This window comes from Acanthisitta chloris, unplaced genomic scaffold (assembly GCF_000695815.1).
Source record: "Acanthisitta chloris isolate BGI_N310 unplaced genomic scaffold, ASM69581v1 scaffold10671, whole genome shotgun sequence".
Classification (NCBI taxonomy): Eukaryota; Metazoa; Chordata; class Aves; order Passeriformes; family Acanthisittidae; genus Acanthisitta; species Acanthisitta chloris.
In genome coordinates, this window is record NW_008657677.1 from 32745 (window position 1) to 51973 (window position 19229).

At 45.7% G+C, this 19229-nt stretch overlaps 1 protein-coding gene across 1 annotated transcript in view; it reads left to right on the plus strand.

The window, feature by feature from the left end:
* Positions 1 to 18887, plus strand: part of NFAT5 (nuclear factor of activated T-cells 5, tonicity-responsive) — a 32271-nt gene extending 13384 nt beyond the window's left edge. Inside the window, exons 3-12 of the mRNA XM_009084822.1 lie at positions 3590 to 3782; positions 6486 to 6676; positions 7343 to 7515; positions 10803 to 10937; positions 11099 to 11151; positions 11878 to 12010; positions 12543 to 12623; positions 14853 to 15001; positions 15503 to 17933; positions 18649 to 18887. Coding sequence (XP_009083070.1) covers positions 3590 to 3782; positions 6486 to 6676; positions 7343 to 7515; positions 10803 to 10937; positions 11099 to 11151; positions 11878 to 12010; positions 12543 to 12623; positions 14853 to 15001; positions 15503 to 17933; positions 18649 to 18887 — 3778 coding nt within the window. The remainder of the gene's footprint in view (positions 1 to 3589; positions 3783 to 6485; positions 6677 to 7342; positions 7516 to 10802; positions 10938 to 11098; positions 11152 to 11877; positions 12011 to 12542; positions 12624 to 14852; positions 15002 to 15502; positions 17934 to 18648) is intronic.
* Positions 18888 to 19229: the final 342 nt, after the last annotated feature.

Below are 19229 nucleotides of genomic sequence, written 5' to 3' on the forward strand. Positions count from 1 at the left end.
GTCAGTGCAGTTCCATACTTAAAATTTCACTGTCAGAAAGAGATTCTGAGCCCCTCTAGGCTGTGCTGCTGCTCCCTGGGCATGACCACCCACTCCTGTCCCATCAGGGGCCTCCAGGCAGCCACCATGCTGTTCTGGGCTGTGGCTGTCCACCAGCTCTGCTTTTCACCAGCCAGAATAGATGAGAATACAGTAAAATACTAGTCCCTGGAAGCTTGGAGTGAGGAAAGTGCCTCCCCTGGCTCTAATGGACCAGGGTCTCCCTTATGCAGGGAAAAGCTTTATGGAAAGGCAAATGTGTGACTGTCAGTGTGATCTTGGGGCAGAAAAGGGAGATGTAGTGCGCTCTGGAAGGATATGTGAGATCTCAGTCTAAAAACAGAACAAGGCTACAACATCCCTGAAAACATTAGGGGAGACCAGGGAACATTTTCTCAGAGGGAGAAAGGGGAATGTTTTCTCTCCTGTGTCATATCCAGGCCAGGCTGAACTGCAGGAAAACTCTTAGGTAACAGAGTTGTCCTTTTCAATAAAGGCTCTGGGAGAAGAAGTAGCCAAGGTCTTAGCGAAGTTAATTTTGCCGTTGGAATATGGAGATTTGGCATTCCCAATCTAGGTCAGCGTAGAGACTGGGGTTTGTGAGCCTTCCCGGCCTGGTGGAGTTCAGCCAAGGGAGTTCATTCACTTTTGGCTTTCCAAAAAGAGCAAGGGAAGCTCCGTGGTGAATGGAAGTGGCATTTGCCTCTGAAGGGACCTCTAGGCAGCTGTCTTTAAAAGCCAGGAAGGGAAAGGATATATTCCTGTGGAAACTTGGAATTTGTGAAAGGCTTTTCAGAAGAGGATGAATTGGTGGTGATTTAGGGCAGAGGCTCAGGTTTCCCACGTGCTTGGTCTCACTTTCACTTTCAGGTCTGCCCTGGGAACAGCCCTGGTGGCAGGGCTAGGCCAGACTCCACTCTGTTGAGAGCTCTCCACTCTGGAGAGCTGTTGGAATGGAGTTGAGGGATTTGCCACTAATATTTGTTTATCTTTTTAGAACAAAAGTGCTAGAGTAGGGAAGAAATTGTCTGGGAACAGTTAATAACTGTGTGTATGTGTGAAATGTTTTGTACAGGCATGAACATTAATAATATAAATACACTGAATTTTAATTAATTAATTAAAAGTATACGTGATATATGCTCATAATCTGAGAGGAAAGACCACTGAGAAGTTCTGATGAAGGCTTTAAATTGCTTTCAGGTTCAACTAATCTGATTGAATAGGTTTCTAGAGGGAAGAACTTAAAATAATTGTGAGGAGCATCTCTGTGCATAGATGTGGCAATGTATTGAATGTTAGTGTGCTGAGAACTGAGGTAGTTTGGGATTTAAGAGCAAAGTACTCTTAGGGAGGGCAAAGTGTTAATGTCACAGTGCTAAAACTTCCCCGCTGAGAAGTTTATTTTATCATTCTGAGTAGGAAAAAGAAAAGATATTGACTGAAAATTGGTGAATGTATTCCTTGGAATTCCTAGTCCATAGGAGGAATGTCGTGACAGGAGGATGGAAAGGGGTAGTCTAACAAGCTTGAATTTCATCAGAGTTTTCCCTTGTACAGAAGCAAAGAGCATAATGATGCTAAATGTAGTTTATTTAGTGCGTCACAGGTTTTCTATGTTTTTTTAAGCAGCCTGTCTGACTAGGCTGAGCAGAGCTATCAGGACTCCTTGGCAGGAAGATGGTTTTATTGTAAGATGGTGTTATTATTGTTTTCTTGCAGAGGTTTATACTAGTTTGTACGTAGTTGCTGCCTATCTGCTACCCCTGGCTGGGGCTGAGCGTGGGAGGCAGCCAGGGCTGTGCCTGGACGTCTGGCCCGGGCTCAGCTGCGGGGGCAGGAGGAGGAGGCTCCCTGGGCTGTCCACAGTGCGGTGGTTAACTTTCATGGACAGAAAAATGGGAATGGAAATCATCCACAGCAATGACCCCTGTCTGTTTTAACACTTCGTTGTGTGTATTGAAAGGTTTTGGAAGGCTTAGTGGAAATGGGAGTGTGACAGTTAGGTCTGTTGGGATAGGCAAAGGGTGATGAGTTTGGAATAAAGAGGTTGGTTTAGATTAGGTAAAAGCAAGAAGGTTTTTACAAGGAGGGTGGTGAGGTCCTGGCACAGCTTTCCTAGTGAAACTGTGGCTGCCCCATCCCTGGGAGTGTTCCAGGCCAGATTGGATGGGGCTTGGAGCAACCTGGACTAGTGGAAAGTGTCCCTGCCCATGGCCAGGTGTTGACTAGATGACCTCTAAAGGTCTCTTCCAACCCAAACTGTTCCATGATTCCATGACTTGCAGGGTTATGAGATGTGGTGGATGGGGGAGCAAAGTGCCCAACCTTCCCTGGGGCAGAAGAAGGTCCTTCCATAGGTCCAGGCCGTGCAGAGCTGGGGAATAACTGGGAAGCAGTGGCCTATGCCGTGTCCATGTGCTGCTTGTGGCACAGGAGGAGTTTCAGGAAAGGTGCTGCTGACGTCTGTTAGTGTAAGTCATGTGGTGGTTGGGGAAAGAGCTGGGCTGCCCCTGCTCCGGGTCAGTGGCAAAGTTTCTAGTAAATGATTTTGAAGAAGCATTTTTCACCCTCTTTGAGAAGGAAACAATCCTGGATAAATTACTTCCGTGAGTTGCACGTTGAAACAGGATTTGTTTTTCAAGCAATTCACACCTGCTATTAAAAACTGCTTTCTTCCCAGGCATTAGCTGCTAGAAGCTGCTTTTTGGTAATAAAATATGACATTGGCATAAATCATGGAACCCTTTTCCTGCCTGTTCTGTGGCACGGTCATGTTTCCCAGTGTGGAAGGAGTTTATTGGACTTCAGGATCCTTGTAAAATCCTGGTCTGTGTAGGATCAAGAGTTACTTTCCATCCTGCTTTAAGGGGAACACCAAATGTCTCACTGTAGGACTTTGGAGGGCTTCTTCCCTCGGTTTTAATTATGGAACTGAACACATGACACTGCATCTTATGGAACACACCTGAAAAGAAAGTCTTTGTGCATACACTGATTTGACGCTGGTGCAATTGTGTCAGAGCTTTTGCAATAACTGATTGATAAATTGATCAATCTGTTTTGGCAGAAATCAGTGTTGGAGTTTGCATGGATATGCAAGTTGAGGTGGAGACAGGCATGAGGCTGTTTTCCTGTTTGAAGAAGTATCATTTAACCTTAAATCCATCCAGTGTGTGTGTACGTGTGTGTTTGTTACAGCAGTGAAACAGCTCCTTCAGGCTGGGTCATAGACTATGGAAAAGCAGGTTAAGAGCTGCCTCTGATCGTTAACATCATTTATTGCTAATTGCTTGTCCCTTCCTTTATGTTTGCTCTCAAAGAAGCAGTTCCCATGTGCTCTGGATGGAGGAGGCAGGGAAGCATCATTCCTCTTCATCCTGCAGGTTTCCTTCTCTGTCAGAAAGAGAATCCCAAAGTTTGCTCTCAACTGCAACTCTTCTACCCATTAATACACACTCTTTGTTCTTTTAGCTTTGCTGAGATTTGGTTTGTTTTCATTGGGGAGCTGCTCCTAACATGTTCTTGATGGTCTGCTTTGACTTCCCAGAGCATCAGAGAACCAGAAGGGAGCTGGAGGGAAGAAGACCCCAATGTTGTGTGGTCAGTATCCAACCAAGAGTGAGGGGAAGGAGCTGAAGATAGTGGTGCAGCCGGAGACCCAGCACAGAGCTCGGTACCTGACTGAGGGCAGCCGTGGCTCCGTCAAGGACCGGACACAGCAAGGCTTCCCCACTGTGAAGGTAGGCTGGGAGACACAGGCACTGCTGTCCTAGGGATGCCCAATGGAATGGGAGCTGGTGCAGTCCAGACAGGCTTTCCTAATGCAGTTGGGAGAGAGGCTCACTAGGAGAAAGGCTGGACTTGGAGAGAGAAACACAGCAACTGATACCGAATACCCTCACACGAGTTGCAGCAACCACAGTGTGATTGTGAGAGTCGACAGAGAGCTGAGTCCAGACCAGCACTGCACTGGAACCGTGACAAGTGGCATACTGGTCATGCTGGGAGGAGTGTGACCAGCAGATTGAGTGAATAGACAGCTAGATTTGTTATCATACGAGTAGGGTGAAAGACAGTTTCTTTCATAGTTTTTCTTAGTTATGTCACTCTGAGAAAGCAGCAAAGCAGTTCTCAACCCAGACTTAGTCACCAGGTCCACAAAGAAAGTTTTGTTTGCCATACAGCCCTTAAAATCTGTGCTGACTGCTGCTGCCAGAATATTGAAGGAGGCTTATCTTTAAAGTCCTGCTAGGAGTGCTGGAAGCCACAGCAGCCCCTCACTCAGCCCTCCTGAGTAATGCAGAACTCCAGTAAAGTTTCATAAGAAAAGAATCCATTCATATCAGCCTGTTGCTATGGGGATTTAGTGTTCATTTCTGTGGATTTTCTTAATGGGCCTTTGTTCATCTGAATTTCCTTTTAATTCCTTTCCCAGTTACCCTTTAGCACTCACCAGTGAAAATTCTGTTTGGAAGAGCCTCATGTTACTGAATTCCTGGAAGTCCCAGTTTGCTTTACCAGTAGGCAGACGAGTTCATACCCTGCAGATAAAACTCTGCCAGGGCTGGGCAGACAAATGAGTCAGTGAATCTTCAGGAAATCTGAGCTAGTGGGGGGAAAAAATAAGTTAAGGACAAAGGAGCTTTTGTTTTGTTCATGGAGTTTGTGTGTGTTTAAAGGTGGGGAAGGACAGTGTGAAAGTGTTGGTGGTTCGGCAGATATCTGGTGCTTGGGAGCCACTTGGGTGCAGCAAGTTGCAACCAATATGCAGTGTTAAAATCCTATAAACAAATCTTGATCAAGTGACTGCTCTGGCAAAAGGAAGGACCAGAGTTTCAGGTGTTGTTGCTAATGTTATTGCAAGGCTGGAGCAGTTTCCATCCAGATGATGAGATGCTCTCACACACCTTTTGCACCTTCTGACAGGAGTACCAGGGAGGACAAGCAGCACTGGTGAGCTGGGGTGATGTTGCTTCTGGCCTAGGGGACCCTGGGGACATGACACAAAGGCCATTCATTCAGCCTTTTGTGCAAAAGATCTTCAAGGGTAGAAAGTCAGAGTACCCTTCCCTCCTCACTCTCTCTGCCTTCCTGGGGAGAGTAAATCCTCTCAGCCATTTTCATGGACTCTTGCCTCGTTCTGCTCCCTCAGCTGTTGAGCCCTTTGCTGTGAGCTGTACCTGTTGTCCCTGTGGCTCATACATGAGAGTGTGCTTGGCCATCTCCATGGATCTTTTGGCTTTGCCCATCTGTAATGGTCACATTTGCTGTTTGCTCCTCTTGCACACGAGGAGCACACAAAGATTTTAGCAGTGTTTGCTGATTTATTTAGTTTCTCCTTTATTCTAACTAAGAACTGCAGAACTCTATTTTCTAAGTGTGTCAGGGACTAATCCCCCCAGAGATCCTCCTGAGGATTCTGCTCTCATTTGCATCTCCTTACTAATAAGAATTGAGCTTCTTTCTGCAGGTCTTGCCTGGGCTCCCAGGCCTAGGACAAACAACATCAGCACCCAGAAATCCTGGAGCAGCAAATGTGGCGTAGGAGAAGCATTAAAACACTCATTTTATCTCCTCTTAGAATCCTCTGGCAAAGAATGTCCACCTCTAGCCTGGGAATTTGGCAGCAATCTAGTGTTTCTTTTCACTTGGAACATTTTTCTTAACTATTTCCTAAAAAGAAGATGTTCCTTGTAGTGCAGTGTCCAGGTTTACTTCAAGACTTCTTTTACTTCTGCCTCAGAGTATTTTTAGTCTGTGGCACCACAGTGGGATCCCACTAATCAAAGGAGCATTAAAAGGACACAAACCATTTCATGCCAGGATGTGGAGTTATAGAAGTGAATGTACTTTTCACTGACACGTTCTGGGATAATTATGGCTTGTACCTGGGATTGCAGGAGGGTGTTCAAATGGCTGACCCAAAGTGTCCCTGGCACTGTTCATAAGCTTTAAGTAGGAGATGTCAGGTTCCCATTTTTATTTTGGTGTCTGAAGGAAAGCTGAGCTGGTGTGCTTGGACCATAAAATCATCCCTTTTCTTCTGCTCCCCCTTCATCCTGTTCTGACTCTTCCAGTGGTTTTCCAAGTGTTGGACAATTTTAATCTGGTTTCATGAGGATTTCAGGGTGTATCTGATTGGTGGGATCCTGGAATGCCAGTGATTAATGGGCATGCACCTATTGACCAACAAATTCTCATCAACTCTGGAAGCAACTCCAGCAAATGTTCTCCTTCTGAGCTGTCTGGTGGATATAGGTGTTGGGGGAAAAGGAAATCCTGGGAAGAGACAGTGGAATAGTCATGGGGTGAGAGTTGTAAGAGAGCTAAGAGTTGGGTTGGGATAACTCTGTCTGAAGCCAGATAGGATTGCAGCTGTGTTACAAAGAATTAATGACTGGCAGGATGACTGCACCTGTCACTGAGCTGTCTGTCTGTTCCAGCTGGAAGGCCACAACGAGCCCGTGGTGCTGCAGGTGTTCGTGGGCAACGACTCCGGGCGCGTGAAGCCTCACGGGTTCTACCAGGCCTGCAGGGTCACTGGCAGGAACACCACCCCCTGCAAAGAGGTGGACATCGAGGGGACCACTGTCATCGAGGTGGGGCTGGACCCAAGCAACAACATGACACTGGCGTGAGTGGCTTTTTTTGTCGGTGTTTTCATTGATTAGCTCATTTTGGGGAACTGATGTTCCTTTCTTGCCTGGGTGGGTTAGTGGTTAAAGCCTAAGCACTTGGCATACTCCAGGCACTGAGTGAGGCTGCATGGATAGAAAAACTGTCAAATTACCTTCTCAGTTTATTATACTTCATGTTTAATTTGCTTTTCCTTAGATTTCATCAGTTAACTTTGTTATGTTGGTTTCACATCCTCATTGCTCAATAATATGCACATTCAAGCCTTAGATGAACTCTATGTTTCTCTGGTTCTGCTGTACTTTACTACAGCAAAGTTTTTCTCTACTCCTGCTTTCCTTAAGTGAAAGCAGAGTGTTTTGTAGCAATAATCCTACACCTGCAGGCCTGGCCCTAAGGATGGAGACGTGGAGAGCTGGGATTCTAAATTGCATTTTCTGCTTTATTCGTGCTTTCCTGTGCCTTTCTCCCATGATTCATCCACCAAATTAGGCAGGGCTGAGTTGAAACTTGAGAAAGGTCATAGAGAGATTTCATCTAAATAATAATATTTCAGTGATTACCTCAAGACTTTTGACTGTGGCTTATGGAACTCCTTGAATGGTTATTAAAGACACTGAAGTTATGGAGCTCTGTTAAACTCTGCACTACTCTGCATTGTTAGGGTTGACTGTGTGGGAATACTGAAGCTGAGGAATGCTGATGTGGAAGCCAGGATAGGCATTGCTGGGTCAAAGAAGAAAAGCACGCGCGCTCGCCTCGTCTTTCGCGTCAACATCACACGCAAGGATGGCTCAACCCTGACCCTTCAGACACCTTCCTCCCCCATTCTCTGCAGTGAGTACCAAGCCAAAGAGCTGATATTGCAGGAATCTGGGGTTTCGGGTGATTTATCCATGGAAAGGGCTGTCAGGGATTGGAATGTCCTGCCCAGCGAGGTGGTGGAATCACCACTCTTGAAGGTGTTCAGGGAAGGAGTGGATGTGGCACTCAGTGCTCTGGGCTAGTTGACAAGGTGGTGATGGGTCACAGGATTTAGGAGGTCTTTTCCAACCTAAATGATTCTGTGATTCTATGAAAATGCCTTTGGGAAAAAAACACCCAGTGTAAATCTGTGATCATTCCAAATTGCTAAGATCATGTTGATTAATTTCCATTTGGGGTGGGGCATTAGTTAAAATTATGGACAAGTGTTTAAAAATAGTTACACATCTCCTGCTCATCAGTTAAGTGAATTTTTGCCTCTGAAAATGTCACAATTTTTGTCAGGGTTGCTTCGAACAATGTGTTTTTGGTACAGCTTTTAATCTGTTCTGTATTATCATGTTCATCCATCAGCTTTCAGTGCTAGAAAGGACTTGCAGTAAGCCAGCAAGGCTCGCTGTGTGCAGCTGTGGGCCTTGGGTGGGCCAGAGGCTGAATCTCTTCTGGTTCAGTGCAAGAACAAAACTTTTTATAGCTCTTTATTAAAATGCTCTGTTTAGCAGGAACACAGATGGCTGTGCTGACTGGGGAGGCACTGACCAACGGGGTACAGGGAAGCACAGAGTCAGGGAATGGTTTGGGTTGGAAGGACCTTAAAGCTCATCCCATTCCACCCCCTGCCATGGGCAGGGACACCTTCCACTAGCCCAGGTTGCTCCAAGCCCCATCCAACCTGGCTTGGAACACTCCCAGGGCTGGAGCAGCCACAGCTGCTTTAGGCAAGATCAGAGGCTGCAGAGCATCAGGGGCTGCAGAGCCTGTGGTGATTGCCAGAATTCCAGGGCAATTGTGCTCATCTTTCACAGAGAAGTGATAGGGAAGTGTGGTGTGTGATGCAACTGTTGATGGGATTCCTGGTATTTCTTGCTGAACGAGATGGAGAACTTTATCTCCACATGTGGAACAGAGTGTGGTTAGGCAAGTTCCCAAGCACTTGTGTTGGGCTCTTGCCATGGTATAAAAAGGGTTTTTTGGGTTATTTTTCTGAAATGTGGTTGTCTCTGCAGCTCCACTGTGGTCACCAGAGCATTGCAGTAGCTGATTTATCTGTATAGCTGATATATCTATCAAGATATTAATGCAGTATCTGATATTAACTTTCAGACTAAAGAAAAATCCATTTTCTCTAAAATCTCCCCAAGCCGTTTCTATCTCTCTTTTGTTTGTATCAGTAACTTCCTGCTTAAAGATAAAACTATCTCAATCATAGAAGAAAAGGGAATGAAATCACCTGATGTTTTCTGAAACTTGCGATTGTGAATAGGAGCTGAGTCTGAGATGAAGCATTCAGAGACTGGTTTTAAAATAGGCTCTTTAACTAAAAAAAAAGCTGTATTTGATGCAACAAAGAGTAAATTGGTTTAGTTTTTGGCAGACTGAGGTTTGGTCACTTGCTAAGAAAATCTTCCCTATTGTGTGAGTTGCTAAGAGATTGCTCAGGAATTTTATGTGCTGGAAGTGTAACACAAAGGAACAAAATTTTCTGGTCAGACTTGTGTATTTGGGGAATACGTTGGTAAAACTGATCATGGTGTGAAGGTTGAGAAGGGAGTTCTTGGGGCTCCTTCCAGGATTGTGCTTCTGTCTTAGCTTTTGCCACAGCTACAGTGACTTGCAGTAGACCTTGGCCTACCAAACAGTGCTGCACATATGTACTGGCTGATAAATGTGGCATAAGATTATGTTGTTTATTGAGTTATTTGTTCCTATAAATGATCTCCTCAAGCACATCACACCTGGATTGTTTGCTGCATACACCTTCCTACAGCTGTACACTGCACCTTCTCACCAAGGTTTGCAGTGTCACCCATCAGAGCCTGTTCACGTTGTGTTTTATAACCAATAATGTTCCTGAAACCATAGAAAAGGCATTAAGTAGCTGCAGGCTCTTTATTTAAGGCCTGTGTTTTAAATAGGCTTTGTTAACTTGTTAGCAAACCGAAATCCAGTTACTCTTTTCATGTGCCTTGAGCATATTTAGTGGTTGCGTAACGGTTGCCTGGGAACACTCTGCCAGAGTTGTAGAGAAATCCTCTCTGAAAGGTCATTAAATAATTTGGAGTGGTACAGGATGTATGTTCTCCTGTGTAGTAAGGCCAGAGAATATTGTTATTAAACACTCAAAGTGGGCCATGCAAGGGCAGAGCAGGAGTGTGTGCCAGGGTTTCGTGGGGAGCACAAAAGGTAGTTGAGAAACCTTCGGTCCAAATAGGAATTTTAGTATATATTGTGTCAAAGCACATTGGTTTAAAATGTTTGTCTGTTTGAATTGTCTGCAGTGCTCATTTTCATTTCATGGCCCTGTTGGGTTTAAGCTTTAAGGAGAACAGAAATGCTTTGCAGCACAGACAGTTTGTGCTGTTATATAAAACCATCACCTGAATCGCTGGCACAGAGGTGTCCTGGGGTGTGTGTGTAAACCACATCCTCTTTGGTAGTTTATTGGATGGAAATTGCTAAAATCCCCAACTACAGAGACTTGACTGAGTCTTGCAAGAATTTGGAAGGGACTTTGAAGCTCATCCAGCTCCACCCCCTGCCACGGGCAGGGACACCTCCCACTAGCCCAGGCTGCTCCAAGCCCTGGGGTAGTTCCTGCACCAGCCAGAAAGCACATCATTAAAAAACCCTGTGTAATAACCCCCAGGTAGGAGGGGAGTTACTGCTTCTGCTCTTTTGCAGAGCAAAACACAATAAACTTAATAAAACCCCAAGTTTTTCTGACCTTAAGGCTGAAGTTTTAGGTGAACTTAAGCTGTGTCCGAGGGCTGATGCCTTTGGTGATCACTCTCAGCCCCAGTGAATTACAGCACCACTTTTGCTTCTCTCCTGAGCATTTCTGGACCTTTGGCTCCACCACTGCGAGTTTGGTTTTGAAGATTTAATAATGCAGGAGGAAAGGGAAAAGGTTATTGGTGGATCATTAAGCTCAGGGTGGTTTTTGTGAGGTTATATTTAGTGAGGAAACAATAGAAATGATTCTCTCCTGAAGAGTTTGTCATGGATGATGTAGGAAAGGAGGAGGCTCAGGAATTGTTTTCTTCTCTCCTGCACAATCCGGTAAGTAAAAGTGGTTTGGTTTGGTTTGGTTTGGATGTTGCTCTTTTCTTGATGCCAGACTCTTTTCTGTCCCCTTGCAGCTCAGCCAGCAGGAGTTCCAGAGATCCTAAAGAAAAGCCTCCACAGCTGTTCAGTCAAGGGTGAAGAGGAAGTTTTTCTGATTGGCAAGAACTTCCTAAAGGGAACAAAAGTGATTTTCCAAGAGAATGTTTCGGGTTAGTATGGCAGCAGTGCTGGTTGGGGTACTGAGGGGAGTCTGGGGTTGGGGTTCATGTCTTGATAAAGCTCAGAGCAATCTGAGGAGCAGAATCAGAGGCACTGAAAGAAATTGCTCTATGGGATGTGCAGTAAATTATGCTTTTTAATTTTCATTTAGATGAGAATTCTTGGAAGGCAGAAGCTGAAATTGACATGGAATTGTTTCATCAGGTACTTTTGTATTATTATTACTGCCAATATTACCATCTCTGCTATTGCTATTACTGTTATTTTATATATTGCCATATATATTATACATATAATTATATATTACTATATATGAACTCTCGCTGTTCTTATAATAATATTTTTAGTTAAATATTACTCTGCCTCTAAGGAAAAGTCAATGAAGCCTTTGCCTTCTTTGTGTTTCTAGAAATAATATTCCTTTTATCCACATAAATTCTGTAGAGTCTGGTAGAACATAATTTGGAGTTTACACAAGTGTAATTATTCCTCTTCTAATTGAGAACTTGGGTACCATAATGGGCTTGGTGAGCAGGTCTGTGCCCTAAGATAAAAAAGGGATTTTCTTAAGGATACTTCAGATTACTACTGAGTGGAAATAGATTGTGTGTACACAATTTTTATGTGACTGAATTTCTGTTCAAGTCTGAAGTGTTTCATAGAGTATTTATTCTTTTTGACACAAGTAAGTGCCTTTGTGGACTGTTGCGCTGAAACTGGGGAATTATTAGGTGCAAATGATGTTGAACAAGTGCTCTCCTGCTCCCCCTCCGAAGGCAGTGTCCCACACGTGCACTTCCCCCGATATCCTTGATTTTTATGGTGGTTTGTTGGTCTATTTCTCTCTTTGGATGGATGTAAATACAGTTAAGGTCTAGAGTAATGGGACCAGGTTTGTAATGTGATTTCTAAATGCTTTTTGCCCTGCAGAACCACCTCATAGTGAAGGTGCCACCATATCATGACCAGCAAATAACCTCAGCTGTTTCTGTGGGAATATACGTGGTGACCAATGCTGGGAGATCACATGATGTGCAGCCATTTACCTACACTCCAGATCCAGGTATGGGAGGCACAGAACTGAGGGGAGGAATGGGCTCTTTGCTTGCTGAACGTCTCAGTTCTGACTGCACAGTGTTTAGTCCATACACTGTGGATCTTTCCAAACTCCTCTTGCAGGCAAGTTTTGCTCTGTTCATAATGAAATCATAATAAAAGACTTTTGCTTTTCTCATTTATGTGGCAAATATCTCAATTTCCAGCTGCATGGAGTCAGCTGTTCTCACAGAGCAGCATCCAGCTCTGGTTTAAGCTTCAAAATGAAGCTGAGCAGGAAAAATTTAGCTATATTCCATCCAGTTCACCAAATAAACCAAGAAATGCCACCAAGCTCTGTCCTGAGGAAAGCTGCAGTTTGCCCATTTCATGTGTTTTGGCTTGTTTATGTGTATCATAATACACAGGGCAAAGGTTTGTGTGGGTTTCAAAGAACCTGAATTTTTTTCCGCTATAAGTAACTTTTTTGGTTTGCTTTGTGTGTTTTTGGCTTGTTTGCTGATTTAACATAAGGAAGTTCTCAATGTGTTTTGTCTCAGCAGCTGGGACTCTGAATGTTAATGTGAAGAAGGAAATCTCCAGCCCAGCCCAACATTGTTCTTTTGAAGAGGCTATAAAAGGTACTAAATTGATTCTTATCAGTGTTGTTAATAATTTAACTATAAATTCCTGCCCAAATTTGGAGGAATGAAGCAGACATCCTGTGATAAGTCTGTGCTTATAAACTCTGGCCATGTTCTTGCAGGGAGGTTTGTTTTCTGACTCTGAATGTTTCACTTTATACAATATTCCTTTAAGTACAATTTGATATGAGCTAACATAGAACAAAATCTTTTTTTCATATGTTTGCAAGTGAAGAAGAAAACAGAAGCCCAAGATGGCAGTTAATATGAAGGATTTAGGGACTGTGCAGTGTTGTTTTAAGCAAAAACACACCTAAAGGTAGTGTTGGGGAAGGGCTGAGCACTGAAAAACATGAGTGTGACTACCTGGTGTGTTTCAGAAGTTATATTTTTATAGGTTTTATGGTACTGCTTTCAGTGGGTCTAGTTAAAAACGTTAATTCTGGGAATTCCAACACTTTCCCTTCAGTGAGGATTTATTTCTTGACCATTCTGCACATACAAAGTTTGTCATTTTTATCCAAGGGAGCAACTTTTAAGTTTACCTCTTATTTAAATGTAAATTGATCCTTCCAATATTGAAACAGAGGAAGGAAATGTCTCTCAGTTGCCTGTTAAAACTGGTGGTGCACAGAGATGACTGGAAATTTCCACAGGCTGCTCTGGAAAAGCAGGTTGAAGGTGAGCAATGAGCAGAGTGATCACAGGTGTGATAGGAATCCGTAGCTGCAGGTGAAACCCACAGAGCTGGTGTTTGAACTTAATAGCTTGGCCTTGGCAGGGGAAGGATTTACAAGTTGACTTTACAACTTGTTAGAGAGGATAATACAAGATATGATGAGTTTGAACCTGCAGAGCATATTTGGGGGCAGAAATATGCAGAGCTATGTAGGGCAGTGAAACAAGTTGGGAAGAGGCCTGGGAAGGCTTCTAGAAGCATGAGGGAAAGAATAGCTAATGCAGAGGGTGAGGCTGCCATCCATCTAGTTTGTGTGGAGGCTGAACCGAGGGAAGATCCCAACTGCTCCAGCAGAACAGCTGCTGCTCCTCCAAACACAACCTGCTATTTCGGGGCCTTCAGAGCCTCTACCTCATTCCTGCAGTAAATCCTAATTCACCTTCTCCTGTGGATTTGTGCCAGGCAGCTCTTTTGGGGTGGGTCATTCCTTTACCTGTTCTGCTCCGGGTTGGTGATGAACCAGAGGTCAGATATTCTGTATGCTTTGTCTCTGCTCTGTCCTTCCTCACACTGTATACAGTGGCAGAATTTTACTGCCACATTGTTGTAAGGGTTAAATTTGGTTGAAGCTTGGAGATCTGTTGCTTTGCATTGAAGGTTAGTTCTTTCATTCATTTAAAAGGACTTATGGAATGATGGTTTTTACAGGATTTCCTGTTGGTTTGGGTTAAACTCAATCTCAGTAGTATTTGAAATCAAGAAAGTTAGTTTCTTCACAGCAAGGATCTGGGATAGTTCATGGAATTTTTTTATGTGGATCAGGAAGAATTATTGGAAGTGTTCCAGGCCAGGTTGGATGGGGCTTGTAGCGACCTGGGCTAGTGGGATGTGTCCCTGCCCGTGGCAGGGAGTGGGATGAGATGAGATTTAAGGTCATTTCCAACCCAAACCATTCCAGGATTCTATGAAATTAAAATTAAAACTGAAGAGATCTAACTCATTTTAAGAAGCCTCTTTTCTACTTAAAAATTAGGCACTGCAAAGGCAGCTAACAAACTTGCTGCTGAGCTGGTGTGCAAATTTATCAAGTTGTTGCTTGATTAGTCCTTTAACAGGATGAAAATACAGTCTGGATGCTTTGAGCACTCTGTTCACTTGTTACCTGAGAACTGACTTTTCTCAAAATGAAACAGAGAAGTTGTGCAGTTGAAGTGAAGTTTAAAATCAGGTAATTTGAGGCAAGATGCCTGAAGCTTTCCTGTTTGCAGTTGGTGGGTGGCTGTTCTGGTCTAGAAAGGTACTAAATGGAAGGAAACCAAAACTGTGGCGTTGCTGTTAATCTAAAAAATAACCTTTGAAGGTTTTCCAGGATTATTTGAGGCATTCAAGTGTTTGCAATGATCTCTGTGCATATCAGCACCTTGTCTGAGGAGGAGAGCTCTTGTGGTGGGGCTGACATGGGAGCAGAGCACCCCCAGAGCCCTGCTCTGTGCATGGTGGATGATAACCTCTCCCTGTCCCTCTTCTTTTGTCATTTGTGGCTGCAGCAGTGAAGGCCACGGGCTGTAACCTGGAGAAGGTGAACATTCTTCCTAGTGCCTTGATAACTCCACTCATGCCAAGCAGTATGATCAAGAATGAAGATGTGGCTCCAATGGAAGTAAGTGCAGAAAAATGCTCTCCCTCTGAGTTCAAGGTGAGTCTGGAGGGGAGGTGAGGGCAGCAACTCTGAGAGTCTATTACTCCTGCCCATTGATCCATGTTTTAATAGTGGAGAATAGTAATAGACAGGGAAAATGCCATGTCCAGGATCAGTCTGGGCAAAACACGATTACAGAGCACGAGTACAACAGATAATTTCCTTAGATAACTCACCTGGTTCCTGCACTCAAACAGATTGATTGGCTAGGGATACTGTGATGATGTTTTTGGTCTTGTGACACAGAACTAGTGAATTACTGTAAAAATATTCTTTTAATCAGTTCCTAGCATTGTTTTCATGGAATTGTACCTCAACTCCATCCTTGAAGTAGCATTTCCACTGTTAATCATTTGCTTGCTGGTTTGGGTATGCCTGGAGAGATGCACAGCCATAACATTTTCCTCTGATCTTCCCTGAACATAGGGGACAGGGGGAAATTTTATCAGCACCAGCCAAGTAAGTTTATAAACTGCCCAATGTCCTTGTTCTCTTCAGGCTTCAAATGTGGTTGGACCAACTCAGCAAACCTTGGAAAACAGCATGTCTGGCATATCAACTTCTGCTTCCCATTTACCTTCTGAAAGTGAAAACCAGCAGCAAATCCAGCCCAAGGTGTTCACCCCAGAGACCCTGAGCACGATCCAGACACAGGACATTTCCCAGCCTGGCAGCTTCTCCACAGTGTCCACCCCGGCACAGCTGCAGAACAGCGATGCACTGCTGCAGCAAGCTGCACAGTTCCAGGCCAGGGATTCCCAGGCCAGGGACGTGCTGCAGTCGGATGGCACAGTGGTGACACTGTCCCAGCTGACTGATGCATCCCAACAACAGCAGTCCACGCTCCCAGAGCCAGCACAGGCCTTGCAGCAGCAGATTTCATCGAGCATCTTCTCGTCAGCCAGTGGAGTGAGTCAGCTGCAGAACACCATACAGCAGCTCCAGGCTGGGAACTTTCCCACCAACACTGCCACCGGCAGCAATAGGAACGTGGACTTGGTGCAGCAGGTTCTGGAGGCTCAGCAGCAGTTATCTTCCGTCTTGTTCTCTGGCTCAGACAGCAGTGAAGATGTCCAGGACCAGCTGAACGCAGACATCTTCCAGCAGGTTAGCCAGATACAGAACAGTGTCAATCCTGGGATGTTTCCCTCCTCAGACACTGCTGTCCATTCCCGACCGGAGAACCTTCTGCCGGGCCGAGCTGAGAACGTTCACTCCCAGCCTGAGAACACTCTGTCCAACCAACAGCAGCAGCAGCAGCAGCAGCAGCCACAGGCCATGGAGACCTCCATGGTGATGGGGATGCAGCAGAACATGTGCCAGGCTGCCACGCAGATGCAGTCAGATCTGTTCTCCTCCACGACCTCGGGGAATGGAGCCCTGCAGCAGTCTCCTGTGTACCAGCAGGCTTCTCACATGATGAGTGGGTTATCAACCAATGAGGACATGCAGATGCAGTGTGAGTTGTTCTCCTCCTCTCCAGGAGTGTCTGGAAGTGAGGCAGCTGCCCCTGCCCAGCCCCAGGTCTCCAACAACAGCACTGCCATCTTCCAAGCATCGAGCTCTGCAGACGGGGAAGAGGCTTCAGGGCAGAGCAAGCAGATGCAGAGCTCTGTGTTTCAGACCATGGTTCAGATGCAGCACAGCGGGGAAAGTCAGTCCCAGGTTAACCTCTTCTCATCTACCAAAACCATGATGAGTGTGCAGGCAAGTGGGACTCAGCAGCAGGGAGGAGCTCTGTTCCAGCAGGGCGGAGAGATGATGTCGATTCAGTCGGGGAACTTCATGCAGCAGTCTCCACACTCACAGGCTCAGCTTTTCCACTCACAGAATCCGATTGGTGATACTCAGAATATATCCCAGGAGACACAAGGCTCTCTTTTTCACGGCTCAAATTCCATAGTCCACAACCAGACCAACACTAACTCCTCTGACCAACTGCAGCCTCCGATGTTCCACTCGCAGAACGCCATGGGTGTCTTGCAGAGCTCCTCAGTTCCTCAAGACCAGCAGTCTGCCAACATGTTCCTTTCCCAGAGTTCCATGAGCAACCCTGCCACTCAGGAAGAGCAGATGTCATTCTTTACAAGCCCAAATTCCATCTCTCCTCTCCAGACAGCAACAAACACAGAGCAGCAGACTTCTTTCCAGCAGCAGACGCAGATATCTCACATCCAGAGCTCCATGCTGCCCCAGGAGCAGCCCCAGGCTCAGCCTGCTCAGCAGGGTTTGTTTCAGTCTCAAGTGTCGTTGGGCTCCATCCAGTCCAGCTCCATTCCTCAGAACCAACAAGGAGCTATCTTCCAGCCTCAGCATTCGATCGTTGCTATCCAGAGCAGCCCTCCAGCTCAAGAACAGCAGCAACAGCAGCAGCAGAACATGATGTTCAGCAACCAGAATGCAATGAGTACAATGGCCTCTCAGAAGCAGAACATGATCTTCAATCCCAACCAAAACCCAGTTACCAATCAGGAGCAGCAAGGCCAGTCCATTTTTCACCCTCAGACTAACATGGCCCCGATGAACCAGGAGCAGCAGCCCATGCAATTCCAGAGCCAGACCACAGTGTCCTCTCTCCAGAACCCTGGCTCCAACCAGGCCGAAGCACAGCAGCCAGCCATCTTCCATAATTCACCCCAGATTCAGCTGGTCCAAGGGTCCCCAAGTTCTCAAGAGCAACAAGTCACCCTCTTCATCTCCTCAGCTTCCATGTCTGCCCTGCAGAACAGCATGAGCCAGCCAGAGCTGCAGCAGTCCCCCATGTACTCCTCCCAGAACAGCATGGCAGGGCTGCCAGGAACTGCCTCTCCTCCCCAGCAACAGGCTCCTTTGTTTCACAACACAGCAGGAGGTGCCATCAACCAGCTGCAGAATTCCCCTGCCTCATCCCAGCAGACATCAGGAATATTCCTGTTTGGCATTCGTAACAGTAAGTGACAGGTGCCCAACTGAGCTTACAAGTTAAAAGAGCTGCTCATAGAATTATAGAGTCATAGAATGGTTTTGGTGGGAAGGGACCTCCAAGATCATCTCATCCCCCCCCCTGCCATGGGCAGGGACACCTTCCACTAACCCAGGTTGCTCCAAGCCCCATCCAACCTGGCCTGGAACAGTCTCAGAGAAGAAGCAGCCATAGCTGCTCTAGGCAACCTGTGCCAGTGCCTCAGCACCCTCACAGGGTGAATTTCTCCCTAATATCTAATCTAGGAATGATTATGCTGTCTAAAGAGAGCATTTCTCTGGCTGGATTTGCTTTCTCCAGTGTGTGGAGAAACCAGCCTGTTTCTCCAGTATCTCCACACACTGTTGAAGGATTTTGGGAGCTGTGTAGTCCAAAAGTGTCTGTTGAAGTGTATTTGTATCCCCTTTAGCTGTATAAACCTGCACTTTTCCATATCTCTCCTCTGGCTTATCCTCCATGACCAGTTCTGTGGAATGTACATCCTTCCTCTGCCTGTAAAGGTCTGCAGGTGCCTGTGGAGCTGCAGCAGTGGCAGGTGATGGTGACACAGCCCAGAGCAGCTCTGCACAGTACCACAGCTGTTCTTTGCCCACAGTTGTACCCATGTGTGTGTGCTTTGCTGGGTGAACTCTTTGACTTAACCGAAGTGAAATGTTCCTCTGTCCCTCCCTCCTGCCCACAGACTGTGGCCAGCTGCTCACCTCTGGCCCAGCCACACTGCCGGACGAGCTGATGGCCATCAGCCAGCCGGGGCAGCCCCAGGCCGAGGGACAGGCCGCGGTGCCTGCGCTGCTCTCCCAGCAGATCTCGGAGACTTCGCCGCTGCCCTCGGGCATGGGAACCAACCAGAACATGGAGAAAATCGATGATCTGCTGGTGTCCTTGCAAAACCAGGGGAACAACATGGCTGGCTCCTTTTAATTGGGTAAGATGAGTTTGGGTTCTGGGTGCTTTCCTGCAACACATGTGTTTTTAGCAGGACACTTTCACCTTGGAGTGTTTTAAGTGCTTTAAGAGGTCACCTAAACCACCAGAGATGCTGAATTAAGACTGTAATACCAGAATGAAGAGTTATCAAGACTAGTCAGAGGTCAGAATTTGTACAAAACAGTTAAGACTGGGTCTTGTTGATCAGTTTTCATATGTTTTGTCATCTGCTGTCACAGTCTGGTACTGAGTTAGGAAGGAGAGTGGATCACTGACAGCATCACGCATAGAAACCTTAAGAAATGTGACTATAGTTAAAAACTTGAGGCTTATTGA